Source organism: Elgaria multicarinata, chromosome 6 (genome assembly GCF_023053635.1).
Source record: "Elgaria multicarinata webbii isolate HBS135686 ecotype San Diego chromosome 6, rElgMul1.1.pri, whole genome shotgun sequence".
Classification (NCBI taxonomy): Eukaryota; Metazoa; Chordata; class Lepidosauria; order Squamata; family Anguidae; genus Elgaria; species Elgaria multicarinata.
The window spans coordinates 3882590-3901205 of NC_086176.1; the positions used below are offsets into that span (position 1 = coordinate 3882590).

The 18616-nt window shown below is 39.5% G+C and overlaps 1 protein-coding gene across 1 annotated transcript in view; it reads right to left on the reverse strand.

Moving 5' to 3' along the window:
* The window catches only part of STXBP5L (syntaxin binding protein 5L), a 198735-nt gene that overhangs the window by 46774 nt on the left and 133345 nt on the right, over positions 1-18616 (reverse strand). Inside the window, exons 18-19 of the mRNA XM_063128419.1 lie at positions 5464-5609; positions 268-336 (exon numbers count right to left, since the gene is read on the reverse strand). Coding sequence (XP_062984489.1) covers positions 268-336; positions 5464-5609 — 215 coding nt within the window. The remainder of the gene's footprint in view (positions 1-267; positions 337-5463; positions 5610-18616) is intronic.

Consider the following 18616-nt stretch of genomic DNA (forward strand, 5'->3'; position numbering starts at 1 on the left):
AATATGAGCCATACAAAGCTCATATGTATGTCTATTTAGATACTTTTTCAGACAAGATGAATAATTATTGTTTTAAAATGATGCATAAATCAAATAACATGTTCATGTTCATACCTTTTTAAAGCATCCCACAATTAACTATCCTTTTATGTATATTTATAAAGCTTTAACATAGCCATTAAATTATTCCCTGACAAATAAAATGTCTCACATTCAAACACTGGAGATCTGATTCACTTTAAAATAATGAAGAAACCAAGTGTTCACCTGAAGTTGTGGGGGACCTGCATCGCTCCAGCTCCAATGCAACTGGACCATCTGATAACTCAGTAAGGCCTAGGGAAAAAATGAAATTAAAAAATAATATTGACCTGGACCATACTGTAAAAATATCATTAGTTCAAATAATGAATATCATAATGTTTCATAACTGTAATGTAATGAATTATCCAAGAAGAAACTAGCCCATAAGATGGCAAGGGTGTGAACATGGCTTTGTCCACATGTATCTTGCTCACTAAGGAACCTCTTTAGTCGGGTAGCAGAATGTAAAAAAAAGTAAGGAACTGTTCATATACAGAGCAGGAGAAGAAGGGAAGGAAGGGAGAAGGAAAGGAAATTGAGCTAGTCACATGCTTAACAACTACCACTATGCAACCAAACATTCAAGCCACATGGAGCCAATATTTATTTATTGGATTTATTTATTACATTTATATACCGCCCCATAGCCGAAGCTCTCTGAGCAGTTTACAAAAGTTAAAACAGTAAACATTAAAAAAGTATACAAAATTTAAGAATCATCAGAAACATAAAAACAACAATATAAAAACAACAGTATTCATTTAAAAACAACAGTTCTGGGGTCCATTAGAAAACAAACTTAGCATTGCTAGATGCTGTTAAATGCCTGGGAGAAGAGAAAAGTCTTAACGTGGCACCGAAAAGATAACAATATTGGTGCCAGGCGAGCCTCATCAGGTGAGCCTTATCATTCCACAGTCGGGGGGCCACCACCGAAAAGGCCCTCTCCCTTGTTGCCATCCTCTGAGCTTCCCTCGGAGTAGGCATTTGGAGGAGGACCTTAGATGTTGAGCGCAGTGTACAGGTAGGTTCATGTCGGGAGAGGCGTTCCATCAGGTATTGTGGTCCCAAGCCATATAGGGCTTTATAGGTTAAAACCAGCTCAGAAATGTATAGGCAGCCAATGCAAGCAGGCCAGAATCGGTGTTATATGCTCAAACCTCCCTGTACCAGCTATCAATCTGGCCGCTGCATTTTGCACAAGCTGCAGCTTCCGACCTGTCTTCAAAGGCTGCCCCATGTAGAGGGCATTGCAGTAATCTAATTTGGAGGTTAACAGAGTATAGACAACTGAAACTAGGTTATCCCTGTCCAGATAGGGGCGTAGTTGGGCCAACTACGCAGTTGGTAGAAAGCACTCCATGCCACTGAGACCACCTGAGCCTCAAGCGACTGAGATGGTTCTAGGAGAATTCCCAAGTTACGAACCTGCTCCTTCAGGGGGAGTGCAACCCCATCCAGAACTGGTTGAAGCCCCCCGCCCATCCGGTCAGAAAAACCACCCGCCAGCAGCATCTCAGTCTTGTCTGGATGGAGTTTCAGTTTATTAGCCCTCATCCAGTCCATTGTCGCAGCCAGGCACCGGTTCAGCACATCCACAGCCTCACCTGATGAAGATGAAAAGGAGAAGTAGAGCTGCATCTCATCAGCGTACTGATGACAACGCACTCCAAAACTGACCGCACCCAACGGTTTCATGTACATGTTAAACAGCATGGGGGACAAGACTGACCCCTGTGGAACCCCATACTGGAGTTCTACATATAAATATAAATGTCTTGCATATATCCAAGACATATAATCAGACAAATCATTTTCATTTTTTCCAGATCAGCTGGGAAATAGATGCTACTATATCTTTCTTCCTGTCATACAAAGGCCTAAAAGCAGTGGCGCCTGTGCCCATTGTGGCTGTTGGGCTAAAGGGCAGCACCACTACTAGGGAGAGCTAGAGGCAGGCACAGGCAGGGTAAGAGCTCCATCACACCTACTTCTTTTATCCGGGTTTTCATCCGCGGTTTCCCACTCCGTTTCCTTAGCAAGTTGAGTGCTGGGGCACTTTCACAACTGTGCATTGTTGCGCTATTTCAGCTCATGTATCTTTTCACCTGGAGTGCTACAATGCTGGCAAAATCCACCACCCCCAAAAGAATTAGAGTGGTATTGTTGCAGATAGTGGACAATGTGAACCATCCCATGGCCTATTTCAGCATAATTTTATTTATTTATTTATTTATTGCATTTCTATACCGCCCAATAGCCAAAGCGCTCTGTCCATAAAATGAACACCGAGAGAGAGATTGTTCTGCTGTCCAGAAAGAGTGTCTGGCCATCGTTTGGGCTATGAGGGTCAAGCCATGCGTGGGGGACGGCGGTTCATTATGCAGGTATATCATCAGGCGCTGTTGTGGCTGCAATCCATGGAAAGCCACAACCAACTTTTGCAGCGGTGGTCATGGCGGATCCAAGAGTTCAACGCAGAGATCCAGCATGTGGCAGGTCAAGAGAACATCAACGCAGAAGGACTGTTTCACCAAGAATCGTCCAATTCACCCGTAACGTGAGACTTTGTTGTAGACATTATTGCGCTCCTGGACTTTTAAAATTGGAGCCAATACAAGAAGAACAAGACAGGAGTGCCCACTGTCACCCCTGCTATTTATCTTAGTGTTGGTGTTGTTGAATTGAGATATAAGACAAGAAAAATGAATTGGAGGAATAAAGAAGGAGACATATAAATTGAGGGCCTTTGCAGATGACTTGGTCTTTACTTTAGAGGATCCTTTAAAGGGCATTGAAACTCTGATGAGTAAATTGAAAGAATTTGGGACAGTGGCAGGGTTTAAAGTTAATAAGCAGAAAACTAAGATGTAAACAAAGAATATGAATATGCAAGAACAAGAAAAATTGAAAGAAAAGACAGGTTTCCAAATTGAAAAAAAGTAAAATATTTGGGGAGTATATTGTCAAATATGAATTGTATGTTATTTCAAAATAATTATGTTAAGGTGTGGAATGAGATCAAAAAAGATTTGGAGAGATGGGAAAAGGTTCAATTGTCACTTTTGGGGAGAATTGCAGCAATTAAAATGAATGTATTACCAAGAATGTTATTTTTGTTTCAAACTGTACCTATCATAACATCGGATTTACCATTCAAGCAGTGGCAGAGAGAGATAACTAAATTTATTTGGCAAGGAAAAAAACCAAAAGTTAAAATTAAAGTATTGCAGGATGCAAAAGAAAGAGGAGGACTGGGTCTGCCAGACTCCAAAGTGTATTTCTCTGCCTGCTGTTTGGTATGGATGAAAGAATGGGTGACATTAAAAAATAGAAGAATGTTGGATTTGGAAGGACATGAACTGAGATTTGGTTGGCACGGTTACCTGTGGTATGACAAAGCAAAGGTGAATGTGGAATTTAACAATGATTATATAAGACGTGCTATTTTAAGAATATGGGATAAATATAAACCAAGATTTTGTCAGAAAATACCATTATGGGTATCGACGCAAGAGGCTTTTAATAGAAGGGATTTTACAAGTATGTATAAATGGTTGACATATAATGATGTATTAGAATTGTCGCAAGGTGAATATAGGTTAAAAACAAGGGAAGAATTGCTGAAAGAAGGTCAGACATGTCAATGGTTTTCTTATGCACAAATTACAGAAATATTTAAAATAGACAAGAAAAATTATGGATTTGAACAAATAAAATCTGAATTTGAAATATCATTATGTACAAATGATGAACATGTTGCAAAGATGTATAAATTGTTAAGACATGAGATGGAAAATGAACAAGTAAAGGATTGCATGACAAAATGGGCACAGAATATTGGACACAACATTTTATTGGAAGAATGGGAAAATATGTGGGGAAAGAGTTTAAAATTTACATTATGTGCAAAGCTTAAAGAGATTTTTTATAAAATGATGTATAGATGGTATATGTCACCTGTAAAATTAGCAAAAATGTTTAAAAGGGCTTCAAGTAAGTGTTGGAAATGTAAAAAAGAAGAAGGAATCTTTTATTATCTTTGGTGGACTTGTAAAAAAGCTAAGACATTTTGGACTCAGATACATTCTTTAATTCAAAAAATATTAAAGACAAATATAGAAATGAAACCAGAAGCTTTCTTACTTGGACTAATGGACAAACAAACAAAAGTGAAGGGGGGGAACCCTGACTTTGTATATGGTGACGGCAGCAAGATTATTATTCGCACAGAATTGGAAAGATCCAGCAATACCGACAATGGAGGAATGGATGTTGAAGATGGTGGAACTTGCAGAGATGGCAAAACTTACAGCAATAATGAAAGAAAGGTCAACAGCTATGTTTGTGTTGGAATGGAAACCTTTGATAGAATATTTGAAAGAGATAGAGAAAAATGATGTATTTGTTTGTGGATTTTAGATTGAGAGGGGGAAAGGGAAAAGAAATATAATTCTGTGAATCTAATGTATGTAAATTATGCGGAAGGGCAATTAAAAATTAAGGGGCATTTCTAGCATGAAGAGGGCAAAAGAAAAATGTATCCTAACCTCATCCCTAAATGTTTTTTAGTGTAATTGTAGTTACTATATGTATGTGTTATGTGTGTTTACGTATTATGTGTGATGTTCGTTTAGATGTTGTTGGAAAAATAAAAATGACGAAATTCAAGAAAGTGAGTAAGAAGATGTTTATTTATTTATTACATTTTTATACTGCCCAATAGCTGAAGCTCTCTGGGCGGTTCACAAAAATTAAAACCATAATAAAACAACCAACATGTTAAAAGCACAATTACAAAATACAGTATAAAATACAGTTTTGACTTCCATCTCTTACAGTACTAGAATGAGGTCATGCACACAGCACATAGTTAAACTATGGAATTTGCTACCACAAGGTTTAGTGATGGCTACTAACTTTGATGGCTTAAAAAGGGGGCTAGACAAATCCATGGGGGATAAGGCTATCTATCAGTGGCTACTGGTCATGATGGCTATCTATGATCTCCAGTATCAGAGTCAGTATGCCTCTCAATATCAGTTGCTGGGAAACATGAGAAGGAGGTTATTATGCACTGCTTGTGTGGCTTCCCATAGGTATCTGTCAGTCCACTGTTGGAACAGAATGCTAGACTATAAATGTTCTTATGAGAAATAAATTTAAGAAGTAACTTTCAGTCCACACCAAACTAGTTTGTCACAAGCTTTTGTCACTATGAAAAGCTCAGAATTTGACAAACAATCAGATGCCATTGATGTAGTTATGAAATTTCTCCTATATAGTATACAGACATACATTTCAAAGCTATTCTAAAAACTGCAGGCTGTAAGAGAAAAATGCTATTCAAGTTAATCCCAACTCGATTTTATCTCTTACCTGCAATACACTGCTTGCTTCTGCGTGGAGAATGAGGCTGGCATTGATGCATTGATGCATAGAGGCTGAAGCTTCCCATGCTCAGCAATGTAGTCTTCTGCATAAAATCCACAACAGCCAAACCATCACAGTTCCCAAATGCAACTCTGCAAAAAGAAACATTCCTCAATGACACTGGACACTGTATCTTTCTCAAGCAATGCAAGTGTGGCAAATTTCTCTAAAGTGAGGGAACTGGCAAACTAAAAAGGAAGTTGAAAGGGGGTATCAAGTGCATTAAAGCAGTCCCAAAACAACATTAACGCCTTTTTTAATGGTGTGCTGCTTTTAATGATGCAGTGCTTTTAAGCGTTTGAATTAGTTTTATGAATTTTATGGTGTTTTTATTTGTGTTGTACCCCGCCTCGATCCAGAGGGAAAGGCAGGTAACTATTATTATTATTATTATTATTATTATTATTATTATTATTATTATTTAAACTGGAATGTATATTGCAGGTCAGGAAGGGCAGCACCAAATCCAAGAGGTCACTAGCACGGTTAATGAGCAGAGTCAAGGAGGATTTTAGAAATAAGGCTTCCTTCAGAAACTGTAAGTCTTGCTCAAATTAGGAGAAGAAAAAACGAACCCAACCTTGCATGAAGGAACTGCAAGCAGACAAGAAGTGATGCCATAAAATATATTGAGAAGCATATTGCTAATAACAAGGCCAACAATGAAGAATTCTTTAAATACATCATAAGAACATAAGAAGTGCCGTGATGCTGGATCAGACCAAGGGCCTTGCTAGACCTACCGGGTGTTCCGTCGTTGAGGAACGGTGAAAGCGGATTTTCCCGTTCAGCCGTGACGCCTCATGATCCACACCTGCCTTCGATTTGTGGCGGAAGTTTGCGCCAGTTGTGCTGCTGCCGCCGCGAGCACGGTTGCACAGCCACACCGGCCTGATTGCCGCGACTTTTTTTTTTGCTCGCTGCACGGTTTGCGCACGTCCGAAAGACCGCAAACTTGCGCAGCCGTCAGCGATGCCGCCGCCGGCCCTGGCGGCGGCAGCGGCGGCAGTGCCAGTGCCAGCTGAAGTGCTGCTGGTGCTGTTGAGGGTCAACATTAATGCGCTCACTTCCTGATGGGGGTCGTGGCGGGTGTCATATGACCCGAGGTCAATTGTCTGCATGGCCACTCTGTGCCTACATCTCCCATCATGCCTCTGAGGTGTCGGCGGCGATGACCGCCTCTGTGCCCTGTGCCCCATCCCAAGGAGCCAACCCACATCTGGCCGTAGCCATGGCAGCAGCCCACAAACAGCTCTGCCCTCTGCCAGCCTGGTACCCACACTAACAGGCAGCGTACAGCACCGCCATTATGCGGCCACGGTAGTTGCCCACTGCAAGGAGTCACCAGCCACTTTTCCGGTCCTCCGGTCCTGCGCAAACTGTCACTGGGGAAATAAAAAAAAACCCACTAGAACAGGCGCACATCCCCCACCCATCCCCCACACACCCCAGCAGCACACTAGCCACTTTTCCGTTCCTCCGTTCCTGCGCAAACTGTCACTGGGGGAATTAAAAAAAAAAGCCGCTCCGCCGCGCTGCCCCAGCTGGCGGACTGCGCGCAAATGGCGGAGGCGGCTTGACCGAAGCCGCTGACCACTCCCCCTTAGCACGCCTTTTCCTGCCCAGTGCGGACCGCAGTGACCTCACATCCTCCCACACGTACTCCGAATTACCGCGGGACGGCAGGAAAAGGCGCCCTAAAACTCACTTTTTAAAAGTTGGGAGAAAGAGGCTTCACCGCAGGATAACGGCGGATCCTCGTGAACGTCATCTGGAAGCCTCGACGTGACTGCGGAAGGTAACACGCGCTAGAGCCTCGTCTAGTAACACCCCAAGAGTCCATCTAGTCCAGCACTCTGTTCGCACAGTGGCCATCCAGCCATCAGCCAGGGATGAACAAGCAGGACATGGTGCAACAGCACCCTCCCACACATGTGTCTGGGAATGGATTTTTGCTGACCATAGTTTCAATGTCACCCAACCTAGTGTAACTGTTGCAAGAAGTTACATCAGCTACTTTAAAGGTCAGAGTTAATTGGTTAATTGGTTAATGACCTGACAAGTGGCTGATTGATTGACTAGTTAATAGAGAGAGATACTATTCTGTATATAAGTATTGTGTAAAGTACATGCATTCTCTCTCCTGTGTGAACATGACGTTTGTGTGAGTATTTTGTAATATACTGTAAATGTGATCTTCTATGCCTTCTAACTCAGTAAACCGTTGCTGAAGAAAAATACTGTTGCTGTGTGTTATCTCTGTGGCTTATTTTGCTTTCTCTGAACCCGCCTCTACGCTGCATACTCTGCTATCTCTCCACCCGGAGAGGAAATTCTTTTCGCACATACCTGACAGGTTATGGGCCCAGGCCGTGGAGTCCCAGGTTGTGGAGAAACCTATCTGTTGTGAGCAGTGAAAGCTGAGGCTGTGGAAGTCAGAGAGCGGTTGCCCGGAAAGAGATTAAACAGCAGGAAAACAGTGAGTGTTTCTCAGCAGGAATCAGCTAGGATGTGCCGTGGAAACCGACTCGCTGGTAAGGCTGTTTGCCTTAAGGAGTTGGTGCGGTGGTCTGGATGCTGAACAGTGAGGAGAAGACGCTGACTTTAAATCTGAGGTTTCTGGAACTCAGAGCCAGTCGGAAGAAGGAGAGTCAAGTGGAGAGGAGATTGGAGAGATGGCTCAAAATGTGGCTACAAATGTTCCTATGGAGCTGTTAACAGACGTCAATTACTTAGCATGGTCTTTTAAAATGGAAATGGCTTTAAAAAAGGACGGTCTGTGGTATCCGGTTGCTAATCCACGTCCGGGAGCATTGGAGAGAGACAACCAGAGCGAATGGGACAGACAAGCGGAACGTGCCAAAGCAATGATTGTTTTATGTTTGCGTAATGACCAATTGTCTTACATAGATCGCTCTGATCCTCCCAATGTGATTTGAACCAAGCTAAAAGCCGTATACGTGAGGAAAACGGCTGGGAATCGAATTACCTTGACGAGGCAGATTTATCGTGCCAGGTTGGCTGAGAGCGGAAGCATGACAAAGCATTTGCAAACGATGAGAGAATGCTTTAACCAGCTAAGTGCCAGTGGTATGCGATTGTCTGATGAAAACATGTGTTATATTATCTTGTCAAGTTTGCCAAAATCCTATGATGTGTTAGTGACAACTCTTGAGAATATTCCAGTGCAAAACCTGACGTTGAATTATGTCTATGGGAGATTGATTGGAGAAGAGCAGAAAAGGCTTGAAAGGAGCGCTGCTGATGTCCAGGATCGTAAATTGGCTGGAGAGGAAAGAGTTAACACATTGCCGAGAGGAGAAGCAACTGAAAATGTTTCTGTCGGTGGCAAAAGGAGAGAGAGAGAAAATCTAAGCCAAAGTGCTATCGTTGTGCCGGAGTTGAAGTATTGCCTGCTCGGGGTGTCAACGCTGACGGAGCTCGGTTTCATGGTGAAGTTCGTGGGAGACAGATGTTACATGGAGCGTGACGGAGTGGTGCAAGGAACGGCAGTGAAGAAGAACGGTCTTTTCCACATGGAGCCAGGAGATGAAGGGGAAATGCCGTGCGTGGCACAGACGGATCGTTTGACCGGCAACAAACCACCTCATGATGGCTGTGTGCATTTGATGCACAGAAGAATGGGACATATTGGTTTTAAGGCACTTAATAAAACTATTGAGTGTACTGAAGGGCTTAAATTGAAAAGCTGTGACAAATTTCTTGATTGTAATATTTGCAAAATGACTAAATCAAAAATTGCTAATATTCCAAAGTCCAGGGATTGGAGAGCAAAATAAAAATTAGATTTAGTGCACATTGATTTGTGTGGACCTTTTCCAACAAGTCTTGGTGGGGCCAAATATGCATTTGTATTGGTGGATGATTTCTCCAGGTATTCTTGGGTTTATTTTCTCAAGAAGAAAAGTGATTGTTTGAAATCTTTGAAGTCTTGGGTAAGATATGTGGAAAGATTCTTTAAATCCCAAATACATGTTCTTCAACGTGACCATGGACGAGAATTTGTGTCCAATGATTTTCAAAAGATTTGTGAAAAGCTTGGAATTAAACATAAAGTTATTAATGTAAAAGCACCTTGGCAAAATGGCCTAGTAGAAAGAAGAATTGGTTATTTAAAAAGCAAAAAAGATTGTCTGATGGAAGACAGTGGTGCACAAAAAGGGTTGTGGGCAGAAGCTTTTAGGGCTGCCAATGTATTGTGTAATCTGACTTGGAGCAGCATGATTAACAATACACCCTATTATTTAATGCATGATAGAAAACCAAGGTTGGATCATGTCAGAATTTGGGGAAGCTATGCTGCTGTAAATGTTCCTTTAAGTTTAAGATGCAAAGAAGGGGTAAATGCACTTAAACTCAGGTTTGTTGGTTATCAGGGGACCAGTTGGAGGTTTTTGCAAGAAAATGGCAAAATCCTGATATCAAAATCTGCACAATTCTTTGAACAGGACTGGGGAAAAATCCATTCTAATCCTAGTGTGTTAATGGATTTAAAAAGCAGTGCAAAAGTTCCAGTAGTTAAGGAGTTAACTGAGTCTGCTAAGCCAGCAGAGTTGCCAGATAGCAGACAGCAGGAATCTGTGGGGGCAGGGCAAGAGGAAACTCAGTTGCCTAGAAAGTCCAGTCATTCCACAAAAGGAATTGCTCCGGAACGTTTTGCAGATCAGATATTTTTTACAGGAGTAAATCCCCAATGTTACAATGATGTTTTGTCTTTAGAAGCTAAAGAAAAACAGTGTTGGCTAGATGCTATGCAAGCTGAACTTGATAGTTTTAAGCGCAACAATGTCTATGTAGAAACTCAGTTACCTGAAGGCAAGCGGCAATGACTTGTAGATGGGTTTTCAAAAGAAAAAATCTAGTCTGGAGAGTTGAAATACAAAGCACGCTTGGTAGCCAGAGGATTTAACCAGGTAAAGGGAGAAAATTATGACGAAGTATTCTCCCCGACATGCAAGGCAGAATCTTTATTAACTGTTATTAACAGTGGCTGCTAAAGAAAGCAGTGTACGGGCTCAAGCAATCAGCAAGGTGTTGGAACCAATGTCTAAATGCTGTGTTAGTAAATGAATTGGGTTTCCAAAGGAGTATTGCTGATCCATGTCTGTATACCAAAGGAAAAAGCAAAGATTATATGTTAATTCTAGCTTTTGTGGATGATTTGTTAGTGGCAGGGAGTTCCACAGATCAAATTGAGAACGTTTCTGGTCAATTGGAAAAAAGATTTAAATTAAAATCTTTGGGAGAAGTTAAACATTATTTGGGTGTAGATATCACAAAAGACAGTGATGGCAACTACAAATTGAGTCAGAAACAAAAGATTTTAAATTTGATAGAGTCCTGTGGAATGAAAGACTGTAAAACTGTTAAAAGCCCTTTAACAGTCGATGTAAGAAAAAATCTGGAAGGAGAAAGCTTTAGCAATCAAGAGTTATATCATTCTGTAATAGGCACTCTGCTATATTTAGCATTTTGGACTCGACCTGATATTGCTAACGCCATATCTATTTTAAGCAGGCTAGTTGCAGCGCCAACTGTGCCAGCTTGGCAGTCAGTTAAAAGAGTGCTGAGATACTTGAAAGGAACTCAAGACTATTGTCTTATTCTGTCTGGGGGGCAGAATGAAAAGGTAGAGAGTTTCACAGACCGGTTTAGTGATTATGTATGGAAAGTCATTGATCACTTGGAAAGCCAGAAAGCAAAGTTTTATGTCTACTTCATCCTGTGAAGCTGAATATGCTGCACTATCTGAGCTTTGTAGTGAATTAACCTGGTTCCTACAGTTACTAAAAGATTTTGATATTGTATTTGATCTTCCTATGCCTGTGTATTGTGACTCTCAATCCTGTATCTCGTTAGCTAAAGCTGATATGTTTAAAACAAAAATGAAACATGTTGCCATAAAGTACCAGAATGTTATTAAGTTGATGTATTGTGAAACCAAAAATAATGTGGCAGATTTGTTCACAAAGCCTCTGGGGATGGTAAGACATGCAGAGCTATGTGAAACTTAAGGTTTCAAGGAAAAATAGCTGGGTGGTGCAAATTGATTTTTGCTGTGTATATATAAATATTGAAACTATTTTTGCTGACCATAGTTTCAATGTCACCCAACCTAGTGTAACTGTTGCAAGAAGTTACATCAGCTACTTTAAAGGTCAGAGTTAATTGGTTAATTGGTTAATGACCTGACAAGTGGCTGATTGATTGACTAGTTAATAGAGAGAGATACTATTCTGTATATAAGTATTGTGTAAAGTACATGTATTCTCTCTCCTGTGTGAACATGACGTTTGTGTGAGTATTTTGTAATATACTGTAAATGTGATCTTCTATGCCTTCTAACTCAGTAAACCGTTGCTGAAGAAAAATACTGTTGCTGTGTGTTATCTCTGTGGCTTATTTTGCTTTCTCTGAACCCACCTCTACGCTGCATACTCTGCTATCTCTCCACCCGGAGAGGAAATTCTTTTCGCACATACCCGGCAACTGGTGCACACAGGCCTACTGCCTCAAATACTGGAGACAGCACACAACTATCAGGGCTAGTAGCCATTGATAGCCTTTGCCTCCAGGAATTTATCCAACCCCCTTTTAAAGCCATCCAAATTAGTGGCCATCACTACATCTTGTGGTAGTGAGTTCCATAATTTAACTATGCACTGTGTAAAGAAGTGCTTCCTTTTATTTGTTTTCAATCTCCCACCGATCAGCTTCATGGGATGATCCCAGGTTCAAGTATTTTGAGAGAGGGAGAAAAATGTCTCCTTATCCACATTCTCCATACCATGCATAATTCTGAACACCTCTATCATGTCTCCCCTCAGTCTCCTCTTCTCCAAGCTAAACAATCCCAGCTGATGTAACCTTCCCTCATGGGGGAGATGCTCCAGCCCGTTAATCGTTTTAGTTGCCCTTTTCAGCACTTTTTCCAGCTCTATAACATCCTTTTTTAGGTGTGGTGACCAGAACTGTACACAGTAATCTTTTTTTAAAATATTTTTTTTATTTTCTACAATACTTAAACATACACCATTACAATTAAAAAAACAACAACATACTACATAAATGTTGAATAACATCAATATCATATCTGAATAACATAATCAAACTTAACATATAAGTGCACCCCCACCTCGGGATCTCATTCCTGATTCCAAAATCTCATACTTTCTTCCGCTGGCGGTTTCCCACTTCCCTTAGAAAACACAAATATTAGGAACTGTTTCCAAATTCCTTCAAAATCATTTGTTTTAGCTATACCTCTTCTCCATTTAATATTACAAGTCAATTTATCATTAATAGCTATATCCCATACTTCTTTATACTATTCTTCAATACAATAATCCCCTTGAATCTTCCAGTTCCTAGCTACAATCAATCTTGCTGCAGTCAGCATATTCATTATCAATTCCTTAATTTCTTTTTTACATTTTAAATCTTCAAATAGTGACAGTAATGCAACTTTTGGTGTTCGTTCTATCTTCATTCCCACAATTTCTTCAATCTCCAAAAACACCATCTTCCACAATTTTTGTACATATTTGCATTCCCACCACATATGTAAATACGTTCCTTTTCCCCCACATCCTCTCCAACAATTTGCTGAGTGCTGATTATTTATCTTATTTAATCTAACCGGGGTTAGGTACCACCTCCATATAATTTTAAAGTAATTCTGTTTTATTCTCACTGACATATTTCTCAACGCTCTTTGTTTCCATAGTCCCTCCCAGCTCTGTTGTCCTATTTGTACATTCAAATCTGTCTCCCAAACCATTTTACCTGAACTATCCATCAACCCTTTCTCCAACAATATTCTATATATTTCACTCATTAACCCTTTTGACGCTGTTCTTTTTCTCTTATTTTCTTTTTTAACTATTAATTCCTCAAACTTCGTCAATTCTCTACAATCTCCATTTTCTCTTACCCACTTTTTGGTCCACTGTTCTAATTGCCAATAATTTAACCAAGTTAATTTTTTATCTTTTAAAACCTCTTCCAAATCCTCTCTTGTATTCATTTCTCTTAACCATTCCCTTAATTTCATTTTATTTTTTTCTATTAAAACTTTACTTAATCTACTCTTTAATTCCTCCATGAAATTCTTTAGCATTATTACCGGTGATAAAGGTGAGTTGCTCGGGAGCAACTCCCCTTTATATTTACTCCAAATTTCCCAGTGAAACCTCAAGAGCAGATTACCTATACTTTCAACCCATTTTTTTTCCTTCCCTAAAAAATACATTTTCCAACTTCATCTCTATGTTACTTGTAGTTTTATCCTCCATCCAGTCTAAATCTCCTACTCCTATAATTGCTTCCACAATATGTCTTAACCTATTAGCTACGTAATATAGGTTAATATTTGGGAGACCCAATCCTCCCTTTTTTTTATTTAAATACCATTTATTCTTATTTACCCTCGCTTTCTTATCCCCATTACAATAATTGTTTATGATATTTTGCCAACTTTTTATCTCTGATTCTGAAATTTTTATTGGTAACATCCTGAACACAAAATTAATCTTTGCTAAAATCTTCATTTTTATTAATGCTATTCTTCCAAACCAGGATAAATTTAATCTTTTATATTTTTCCAATTTTACTAAAATCTCTTTTTTTAAACTATTTAAATTCTCCTTCTCTAAACTCTAAATTTTGTGTAATTTTAATTCCCAAATATCTAATCTGTTCCTTAACTCTCATTTCTCTTCCCTTTCCTTCCCACTCCTTCTCTTCCTTTTTAGTATAATTAAATAACATCATCTCTGATTTGGACTAATTTATTCTTAACCCAGCAATTTCCTCAAATTCTCTCAGTTGCTGTTTAATTCTTTCCATCTTTCTTATTGGATTTTTAATAGTTAGCAAAGTATCATCCGCAAACATATTCAATTTTATTTTTTTAATATCACCTATTCCTTCTATCCCCATCATCTCTTATCGCATTCGCCAATAATTCCATAACCATTACAAACAGGACCGGCGAGAGTGGACATCCTTGTCTTGTCCCTCTGGCTAGTCGTATCTTATCCGTAACTCCGTCGTTCACTACCACTACGGCAGTATTTTGAGAGTACAACTGTTCTATTATAGCTTTAAATTTATTTCCAAATCCCATTTTATTTAAAATCATCTTTAAAGCCTGCCAGATCACACAATCGAAAGCCTTAAAAATATCCAATGCCAAAATTCCCGCTTTAATCTTAGACTTCTTTATCACCTGTATTACATTTAAAACTGTTCCCACTAAATTATGCATTTGTCTACCTGCTACAAATCCACATTGGTCTTCCCCTATATATTCAGCTATAAATTTAGCAAAACCGTTTTGCTAAAATAGTTGAAAAAATGTTAGCATCTTGATTTATTAATGAAATAGGTCTATATGAATCAGGGACAGTCAGATCTTTATCTGGTTTTGGAATTAAAATTATCAATGAATGTTCCCATGATTCTGGTGTCCTCTCTCCTTCCAATATGGCGTTGTACAACTTCAATAATTTCGGTACTAAAAACGTTTTTAAAACTTTATAATATTCCGGTCCTAAGCTGTCTACCCCAGGTGATTTACCCACTTTCAAATTCTCAATTACCTCTTCGACTTCTCTTTGAGTTATTACCTTCTCCATTAACTCTTTATGTTCTATTTTTATTCCCTTCTTTATGTACTTTTCTATATAAGCTTCCAACTTCTTTTTTTGGATATCCTTTCCTTTATATAATTCTTGATAAAATTCTTGAAAGATTTTTATTTTACCCTTCATTATATGACAATAATTCCCTTGTTTATCTTTCAATATTCCTATCCCATTCTTAGCTTTTTCCTTTTGTGTGAGTCTGGCTAGCAATCTAGAGTTTTTATTACTATTTTCAAAATACTCCCTTTTCATATAAATTAGATTTTTCTGAACTTGCTCTAAATTTATATTCTCTAATTCTTTTTTTCTTTGCTTGTATTTCTATTAATTTATGTTTATTTTTACACTGCCAATAATCTTTCTCCAAATTCCTAATCTCTACCTCCAACTTTTCCTGAGCTGCAAGCTGTTGCCTCCTTAAATTACACATTTCTCTAATACAAATCCCTCTTGCTACCGCCTTCATGGTATCCCAAACAACTGCCCTTACCGTTCCACCCTTTTCGTTAATTTCCCAAGTCTCTGACAGTTCCCTCTGCATTTTTTCTACCACTTTATTATACTTCAATATTTTTGTATTCATTTTCCACCTATACGCTTCTTTATAGTTCTTCCTAAATGTAAACTCTAAACTTAGCAATGCATGATCTGTTACCTTTATTACCCCCGTTTCCATTTTACAAACCTTAGTTGCAAACTCTTTTGAAACAAATATATAATCTATCCTAGAGTATGTATGATGAACTGGGGAGTAATAAGAAAAGCCAGGATTCACCCCGCTAAGTAAACGCCAACAATCCACATAATCTTTTTCTTTTACCAATTTATTCAATATAGTAATATTATTTCTCTTTTCAGCATTAGTGGGGTTTGACCTGTCCAATCTATTATCTATAACCATATTAAAGTCCCCAGCTAAAATAACATACCCCTCCTTAAACTCTTCTATTTCTTTAAATAATTCTGTATAAAACTCTCTATGTCTCTCATTAGGGGCATAAACATTAACTATTGTATATGCTTTACCTTCAATTTGACCCTTTATCATTAGATATCTACCATTATCATCCTTTTTTATAGTTTCTAATATAAATCCACTTTTTTTAAAATCAAAATAGCCACTCCATTTTTTTTGAAGTCCCCAATGACTTTTCATAATAAACTGACCATTTTATGTGTATTTCGTTTACAGTATACTTAGAATACTGTACACAGTATTCTAAGTGTGGTCGCACAATAGATTTATATAAGGGCAGTATGATACTGGCCGTTTTATTCTCAATTCCTTTTCTTATAATGCCTTACATGGAGTTTACCTTCTTTACAGCGGCCGCACACTGGGTGGACATTTTCATTGAGCGGTCCACCACAATCCCAAGATCTCTTTCTTGTTCGGTCACCACCAGCTCAGATCCCATTAGGTTAGACTTGAAGTTGGGGTTTTTCCCTGCAATGTGCATCACCTTACACTTGCTTACATTGAACCACATCTGCCATTTGGACGCCCACTCTCCCAGCTTGGAGAGATCCCTTTGGAGCTCTTCACAATTCCTTTGTGTTTTAACCACCTTAAATAATTTAGCGTCATTGTCAAACTTGGCCACTTCACTGCTCACTCCTAATTCCAGATCATTTATGAACAAGTTGAAAAGAATTGATCCCAGTACCGATCCCTGTGGGACCTCACTATTTACTTCCCTCCATCAGGAGAATTGACCATTTATTCCTACACTCTGCTTTCTGTTCTTTAACCAGTTACTGATCCATAAGAGGGCCTCTCCTCTTATTCCATGTCTACTAAGTTTAATCAGGAGTCTTTGGTGGGGGACTTTATCAAAAGCCCTTTGGAAGTCCAAGTAAACAATGCCCACCATCAAAAGCAAGAAACTAGCTAGGGACTATTGGATCTAACAGTGTTAAAGGAATACTGAAGGAGGATAAGGAGATTTCAGTGTGTATTTGGGGGTGGGAAGTGGGAGTGCAGAGGCTTGCTCTCTGTGGCTATCCCCCCACCAGTTTGACATCGGCCTAAACATCTGCTCACTAGCCGCTCCTTCTTCCTTCCCAGATACTAAAGTGCAGGTGGCCAGAGGAAGCACCTCTGCAGATTTAGCCTGCCTCCAGAAACACACCAGGGGGGGAACCAGTCTAGCTTCCCTGGGAAGGGAGTTCCAGAGCCCTGGGGCAGCCACCGGAAAGGCCCTCTCCCGCGTTCCCAGGAGGTGTGCCTGTCATGATGGAGGGACAGAGAGAAGGGCCTCCCCTTAAGATCTCAGGCTTGTAAGGGAGAATACGGTTTTTCAGATAACCTGGACCCGAGCCATATACGGCTGTAGGCATCTGAATATACATGTGGTCAGCTTCAGCATGGCTCTTCTTAAGTTCTTATGTTCTGCAGGTGCAAACAGTCATACGTATTTGTCTGAAGAATAGGGCTATTCAAGCGTAGGGCCTTGGATTCGGAAGTCTGAATCATGGAGGCCCCCATTTCATGGCGGATCTGCCATTTTATGATGGATCTGCCATTTTCTTGCGCAGCCTTAGCCTACAATTTTATTTATTTATTTATTTATTTATTTAAAACACTAGCTGTACCCTGCCACGTGTTGCTGTGGCTCAGTCTGGTTAAATTGAAAAGAAAGAAAAGACAAAGCGGATGTTTCTAATATGTTTAATTTCACAATGCTTGTGGATATACAATATTTTTAGTTGTTCCATTGTCTGTGTAGATATAGAGATTGTCTGGTTTGCCGACTCTAGAACACGCAACATATAATTGTCCATGTGAGAAGCAATCTGTGTCTAGATCTAAACCGCACAATTCTAAAGATTGGCCCTGAGCTTTGTTGATGGTGATTGCAAACGCCAATCAAATGGGAAATTGCAATCTCTTAAATTGAAATGGCATATCTGTTGGAATCATAGGAATGCGAGGAATGAGGACATCTTCACCTTTGAAAGGTCCTGTCAAGATTGATCTCCGACTATAACAATTGCCACTTCGTCTATAGTTGGAGCATTGAATCTTCGCACATGTTCTCCAGCAGGCGTTTTGTCAGCATGAATAACAATCTTGTGTGTATCAGATGGCATCATGTCAATTGCTGTTTTGAACAAATGTACTAAATTGTTTTTTTCGTGAAGTAGCTGTTGCAGTTTTGAAACGATGGAACTTTTTATGCCGGTATAAATTTCGCAGCGTGCATTCAATTCATCATTGCCATCACCAATGAAATACATTTGTAGGAATTTATGTTGACTATCTTGAAACGGAAGGAAGGAGCCGGCTTTATGATAAATTTGTCCTTTGACTTTGAAAGTTGGCATAAATGGAGCTGTGATGATTTCTGCACCGAACGACATCATTTGGAAGCATGAGTTGTATTTCCTGATGTTAGATAGGAAATGCTTTGATTCTGCGGTATATCCAG